The sequence below is a fragment of the Borostomias antarcticus genome (genome assembly GCF_949987555.1).
Source record: "Borostomias antarcticus genome assembly, chromosome: 2".
Lineage (NCBI taxonomy): Eukaryota > Metazoa > Chordata > Actinopteri > Stomiiformes > Stomiidae > Borostomias > Borostomias antarcticus.
Window position 1 is genome coordinate 34,798,602 of NC_140235.1, and position 7,500 is coordinate 34,806,101.

The window sequence follows — 7,500 nt, forward strand, 5'->3', positions numbered from 1 at the left end:
AGTTCCCACCTGGCCACGCTTTGTTGAGATCTGATGAAGAAAAGCCATGATAAACGCACGCACACACACACACACACACGTACAAACACACATTCGCCACAACCAGTGAACACAAAAAGCACAGAAGAAATTATGGCCGCTTCATAGACAATGAAAAAAGTGCAGGTAAGGAAACACCGAGCAAAATAAAGCATCTTATCAGATAATAATAGCATTGCAGCGGCGTGAAGACCTTGGTTGAGCAGTAAGAATTTTCAAATCAAAGTGTCTGAAATGAAACAAGCAAAGACAGGCATTTGAGTCATGTTCATTTGCAACGAGAAAGAGAACGGAAGCCAGCGAGCTCGGAGGGGATAACGCAGGCCACTCGGATATCTGTCCCCAGATGTCATTTCCGGACAACTGCTTCCCTGACGTGGAGTTTCACGAGGGGAGGAGAAGACTTGACGTTTGACAAGAGGCGCATATCAGAGAGGCCTGTCTGCTACCGACACGGTCGGCTCTGAGGGAGAGACGGGGACAGGGAGGGGGCGTGTCCATCAGACGGCCGCCGCCCGGGAACCATCCGTCAGGCCAGAGGACATACCCACAACACCAGGAGAGGGACATGACAGTAGTAGCATGCTGCGCTCAGCTAGCACGATGGGAGACGTCTGTTCTATTAAACAAACACAGATGAATATGTCGGCTTGCGGTCAGTCACGTGGGGTAATGGAAATGGAGTTTAATTCACTGTACTGGATGAATTTCCATGGAAAACAGATACGTCCATGGACACCAATGGACACACACACACATACACACACACACACCTGATATTATGTGAGGGGTAATGAAATATATGAACATAACGATATTCTGATAGATATGTACTGTATGCAAACAGACAGAGCGGTGAAGAGTGATGCCCAGGCTACACAGCCGCCATCGAGTGTTGCGTCAGCGTTGTGTTGCGTCAACAATTGGGAACGCTGCTATTGTAATCAATGAAAGGGGCTACACCGCCCACGTCGCCTCAGCGCTGAGTTGCGTCCGATGGCTGCGTCCAGAGTAAAAATTTGGCGAGATTAGATTTTTGACGGCGAACGCATGCATCCACTCACATTATTTATTCAACTTCGGGTTCATTTCAAGAGCATAGAGCAACTTGTAGGCGATGTCTGCACTACTTCGAGGGGACATTGACAATAAACTTTTTCCACTGAGAGCGGGCACTGCCTTTCCACTTTTAAAGTCGCACAGAAACAGACTAACTACCTAGTTTGACGTATTTCCGACGCAAACAAGCTATGAGGGTGGGACATAATGTTTAGAGGAATTTGATTGGAAAATTGACAAGTGGACGGGTTTTAAGAACTTTAGACGGATTCGATAGAAGGATAGCGTTGATTGACGGGTGGATGTCGTGAGATTATTGGCCTAAAAGGTACCTGTAAAATCTAAGGTACCGTCATTGCACGTGACCTACCGTTTTCCAGGAAGTAAGAAATTATATACTTTGATATAAGATTACAACAAAAGTAGAATTTTGTAATTTTTTTGGCATACATCGTTGAATAGGTGAACACTATGATCAATTATGTGAATCAAAATGGGACAGAATGCTTTTTTCATTTCAGTGCGACTTTAAAGAGGGCTTTGAATTACGACTATGACGGCTATGATATTTAACTCTAGCCTAGCCTAAATAAATTTGTCATCAATAAATTAAAGCTATCATGTTATGAATTAAGCTATACTTACCCATAATTGATGAATATTAGAAAATTCTCTAAAAATACCGCTCTCCTGATCCACTCAAAATAACCGCTATCAACTTCTCAAACGCCGAGTGCAAGCAGGCAAGCGCCGCGCGCTCAAGTAGAACGTGACGCTAACCGCAGCTGGTGTAGCTTGTATACCGCAACGTTGACGCAACGCCGATGGCGAGTTGACGTGATGGCGGCTGTGTAGCCTGGGTGTTAGGCTGCTGCAGACTGAGAGAGAGCACACACTCTATAAGATCGCTCGCCCCAAGGGCCCGACAGAGGGGAGACAGAGGGACAGACAGACAGACAGACAGACAGACAGACAGACAGACAGACAGACAGACAGACAGACAGACAGACAGACAGACAGACAGACAGACAGACAGACAGACAGACAGACAGACAGACAGACACATACAGACAAAGAGACAGAGAGACAGGCGAAGAAAGCAGGCAATCACAAATGCATTACCCCATGAGGCTCCTGAAAGCAATCCAAGCCACAAGAGAGAAAGGTGGAGAGAAAGAGTGAAAGAGGGGAGACAGGGACAGAATCAGAGCCACAGCAAACACAGATAAACATCAATATACAGTAGGCAGCTGCCCGGAGAGGGAGAGAGGAAATTAAGAGCGACAGAGAGAAAACGCTAGAAGCAACAACACACAGGTGACGCCATTTGCTACTTAATACGGTACGTAGACTCTATGAAGCGTGAGCATTGTGGCGGCACTGGTGCAAAACTAATCGACGGAGCCGGTTAACAGAGAAAACACTATTTCCCTCGACCCTGGAAACTAACATAACAGGTCTGTAATGACTGGTTTGTTGTCTCCCTTTAATGTTTGTGTTTGTGGGTGTGCGTGTTAGTGTTTGTGTGTATGTGTGTGTGTGTGTGTGTGTGTGCATGTCACTTTGCCAAACATTTCGCAGACCTGGGGGGGGGGGGGGTTGGGGGGGGACGCCGGCGCGCTCGAGACGTTCACTTACGAGCAGGCGAACGCCACCAAAGCGCCACTGACCACGATGAAGTCCAGGATGTTCCACAGGTCGCGGAAATAAGAGCCAGGATGGAGGAGGAGACCCAGGTCGATCATCTGGACAAGAAGAAGGTCAGGGGGTCGTTAAACGGGGGGGCGGCCCATAATCCTCCTGGCAGGAATCCGCCATTACAACCTCATCCTTTATGAATAGTCTAATGATAGGTGACTCCCGGCGCCCGAGTTATTACGATCACTGATGTGGGGTGTTGCGCCCCGGGAGATGATTATAATCCACGACCACGCCGGCTCCCTCGCCGCACTCCGGCTGCTGATGAGGCGCCAGCCTGCGGCAGGCTTTCGTTCACGGCGTAAATGAGGGTTCCGCTGATGGCGCGTCCGCGCTCGTGCTTACCTGACTTATTGAGATTCATAGCAGCCGTGCCGGCGATTTCCGCGGCAGGGCCTCTCACCTTAATCACCATCTCGAAGGTGAACACTCCGGTGAAGACGTAATCCAGGTACTTGAGCACCTGCGAGGGGAGAGAGGGGGAGAGAGGAGGAGAGAGGAGGAGAGAGGAGGCGTGAGGAGGCGTGAGGAAACGATGGAGGCGGAGGGCGATGCACAGCGGCAGCAGGTCAGGCCCGTAGCCAGCCTTGTGGAGGGGGGGGGGTTCGTTTTTTCCAAAAGTGGACCGTATCGTTTCGATTTGTTGACGGGGGGGTGGAGGGGGGGAGGTGGACAGGTTATCTTCATTGTCGGGCGATTTGTTGACGGGGGGTGGGGGGGTTGTTTTAAATTCTGGACCTTTGGTCGTGAGGGGGGGTTCATTCGATCCAACCCGATCCCCCCCCCCCCTCCCCGGCTACGGGTGCAGGTGCAGCGCTGTCAGAGTCAGACATATTTGGAGGGTTGGGGGGGGAAGGATGGAGCTGGTGCTCGTCTACAATCCGGCTCCTCTGTGTTCAGTCAGAGGTCTGAAGCCCTGTCGTCTCCACTCTGCCTCAACACACGCAGGCGGTGATCGCCTTATCAATTCCCGTCACAAAAGCGTAGCACCAGAATACTAATCTGCTACGCCTGTCTGTCTGTTTTGAAGGCTGAAATGAACTCAAAATCCTTTCGCAGGCATATTTGTTGTTATTTCTTCATTAACTCTGTCACAGGACTGTCAGGTGAAATTATGGAGGGATTTAGAAGGTTCTGACAGATCAATCAGCGTAAATGAACGAGCCAATCAGCTGGAAGCAGAAGTGGGGGGAGGTGGGGGGCCCTAGACTTCTGAGGGAATCCAAGTTCAATCATTTGCAGACATGGAGAGCGTTGCTTCTCCTAAGGTCTCTTTGTGGATAAGAGACATAAGTATCCAGGAAATATGTGTCTATGTGTGTGTGTGTGTGTGCGCGCTAGTGTGTGTGCTTGTGTCCTGGCCGATCGTGGACTCACGTTGTTGCGGGGGGCGTTGGCCTGCACGGGGTCTTCGGCGGCCAGGGCGATGCTGCTCATGGTGATCACCATCAGGATGCACATCTCAAAGTAGCGCAGGTTCACCACGTAGTGACACAGCCGACGCACCCTGTCAACACACACACACACACACACACACACACACACACACACACACACACACACACACACACACAAACACACACACACACACACACACACACGTCAGAGACAGTTGTCTGGCTACATTCACACTACAATCTGTCCCTGCAACTGTATGTCAACCCAATACACTGAGCTGCTCTTGTGGTTTGGGTTCTTGTGTTTGGGTTCTTGTGGTTTGGGTTCTTGTCTGCAGTTCCCTCAGTTACTGTAGCATTTGTCTTCTAGAGGCTATTGCTATGCATTATAGCATTTTTCTTAAATGTACTAAATACAATTAATTTACTCATATACAATAGTTTACACAGTCTACTTAATAGTCTACATACAAATAAGCTAACCTTTATCAATGGGGTGAGGTGATTTACATTTGTCTATTATCAATAATAATTAATAACTAGCGAAAATTACAATATTGGCTAGCAGACATTTTCTCCCCATAACTGAAGTTAGCTAGCTAGCTAGGCGGTAACATTGTACGGCTCCCCTTATGGGGTTGACCGTAGCACCCGACATGAGCATATCCCGCTGCACGGAACTACTTTTTACCGGCAACACGCCTGCTAAAAACCACTGATCGAAACCACTTCATAAAAGGTGACGCTGCCCGCGCCCGAGGGTCTTGAGCGATACACCCCGCCGAATTTTTACTACCTACATGGCCTGGCTCTCTGTAGACAGATGGCGTTCCTGTCATATAGTAACCATGTCTAGATGTTCCTCAGCTTCACTGCCATTTGGGCGACTTACGGGTTTGCCTGTCCGAACACGAACATGGAGCTGTAGGGAAGGATGTGTTTGGGGCCGTTAGCCGCCTCAAGATCCTTCTTCTCCTCTGTCAGAGGGAGGCTCTCACAGTCTATGTTATTCACTGACAGAGAGAGGGAGGGAGGGAGGGAGAGAAAGAGACACTCACATTCAGGCTATATAGTACAGCGGGCACTCTATTTGATGATATTCACCTATTTATTTTCTACTGTTTATTTGTATTGTATTGTAAAATTGTAATAGGACATATAATTCATCCTGTGTGAACATGATGCAAGTTGTCCAAATTAAACAAAAAAAACTCAAACTCAATTCACTTTCGGTGACATTCAAACAAAAGTGAGTTGTGTTCTATCAGTCGATAGTTTCCCGTGAGGGGGTGTAGAAATTTGTTGGCGCGTCAGACGGGATTCCTCAGGGGTACTGACTGGGTATGATGGTGGTCTCCCCGGGGGGGGAGGTGATGGTCACGGGGATGTGGACGGTGTTGCTGTTGAGGCCGGCCTGGTCGGCCCGCGTGGAGTTCCTCTGGTTGTCGGCGTCCTCCTGCTTCTCCCCGGGCTGTGGACTTACGGGGGTCTGCAGGGGACTGCTGGACGGGCCCTCCGTCTCCGTGTCCGTCTGTCTGTCCCTGTCCCCGCACACACACACGCACCCACACACACACACACACGGCACATGGTGAGGGATCTCTCGAGGTGACTTTCACCTCTATTCGGGTTCGGCATGGAAACGCCATGTGAAGATGAAAGTGTGCTACGCCGCCAGATCCTGGGTGGTCCCTCACCTGTGGCCCCTGGCTTCGTCTCTCCCTCCGTTCTCTCTGCACTCCTCCCCGTCCAGCGTGGACTGGGCCCGGACCAGGCGCGACCGATGCCTCCTCCTCTCCCCGTTCCCTTCCCCCCCTCCTCCTCCTCCGCCCCCCTCCCTGTGCCCCCTCCCCCTGCGCTCCCCCCGGGCCCCGTTAGCCACGGCACCGTTGCCCTCTCGGGCCTGGCGGTGCGAGTGGTGGTGCCGGTGCTCCCTCTCCTCCCCCCCTCCCCCGCCGTTGACCCCTTCCTCCAGCGAGCCCCCCTGGTGATGGTGCCGGTGCCCTGGCCGCCCCTCCCGGCTGTGACTCCGCTCCCCCTTCCCCTCTTGGGCGCGGGGGCCTTCCCCGAGCTCCTTGCTCCGGCTGTGGTGGGTGTGGTGCCGGCTCGCTGCCCGCCCGTCCTCGCCCTCCCCGCCCTCGCCGTTCCTGTCCCGGTGGCGGTGGTGTTTGCGGGGGTGCGCCGGGCCGGCGTGCGGCTGGGCATTTCCGTCCTGCCGGGGGTCCGCCACCTGGTCCCGGTTGTCCTCGGGGGGGCGGTCGCTGGCCTCCACCACCAGGGGCCGGTCGAGGTGGGTCTTCATGTCGGGGCGCAGGTGGAGGGCGGAGGAGACGCGGAGGCGCTCGTCGGGGTCCAGCTCGTTGAACAGAGCCTCGCTGCTGGACCGCAGGTTGTGACGTCGCAGCTGATTGGTGCGTTGCTCCCAGACAGACATGACCTTGTTTGACCTCTGCTGCTCCTTACTGCAGAGTGGCGGGAGAGGGGGGAGGCGGCTTGTTAGAGGTGGGAGGTACTACAGTGCAGCAGCAGTCATTTACATTTAGCTTCAGATTTTGGCGTGAATAGTGTTGGATCAAACACTGTCATCCATAGGTCGACTATCTTTCGCTATAAACTTCAGAGTGCTTCAGAACTCTTCTCATGTTTTATTTGACGAGTAGAATATGTATTTATTAATATTTTAGAAATATTAATAATATGTGGTCCACAAAGATCCATTTTCTGTATTGCTGGTCAAGGACACAAGATGGCCCCCATGGATGTGCCAACATGAATGTTAACTTATTTACCAGGATAAGGTGCCAACATGCTTCCTGGAATCCTCAACAGGTTCACACAAGGTCTTAAAGAGGCACTGTATGCCCCCCTGTTTTGAGGTACAGATACTTGCCTGTGAGGGAGTGACATATTTTGTGTCACTGGATATGATAACCTAGCGAGTAATTGAGTAAACCAGGCTTCTATAAGTGATGCCATTTCCTCCTGCTGTTTCCTGCTAAACTGATGCATCTGCAATGGTTCTGAGGACGCAGATGGAAGGAAATTACAATTCTCAAAACTATCTCAGGTCCTCCCTATAACAGCCCTCTGATCCGTTGTTATGCACTTTGAACATTAAAAAAGTGTGCGACCTTAGAAAAATACAGTCAGGGCTGTATTGGTGACTAAAGAAGTGGGTATACTGTAGCAGAAATGTTACAGTTGTTACATTAGTGGTTACATTACTGGTGATTGAAGAAGTGGGGTCCATGGATAAAGAAGTGGGTATACTCTGTAACAGACTATATCCACTATACAATATCTAGAG

General features: G+C 51.0%; 1 protein-coding gene across 1 annotated transcript in view; it reads right to left on the reverse strand.

Moving 5' to 3' along the window:
• cacna1bb (calcium channel, voltage-dependent, N type, alpha 1B subunit, b) overlaps window positions 1-7,500 on the reverse strand; it is a gene marked incomplete at both ends in the record, with an annotated part of 153,210 nt that overhangs the window by 36,010 nt on the left and 109,700 nt on the right. The window contains 6 exons of the mRNA XM_084454778.1: window positions 2,737-2,843; window positions 3,200-3,259; window positions 4,174-4,303; window positions 5,086-5,206; window positions 5,532-5,734; window positions 5,891-6,655. Of these exons, the coding sequence (XP_084310904.1) occupies window positions 2,737-2,843; window positions 3,200-3,259; window positions 4,174-4,303; window positions 5,086-5,206; window positions 5,532-5,734; window positions 5,891-6,655 (1,386 nt within the window). The remainder of the gene's footprint in view (window positions 1-2,736; window positions 2,844-3,199; window positions 3,260-4,173; window positions 4,304-5,085; window positions 5,207-5,531; window positions 5,735-5,890; window positions 6,656-7,500) is intronic.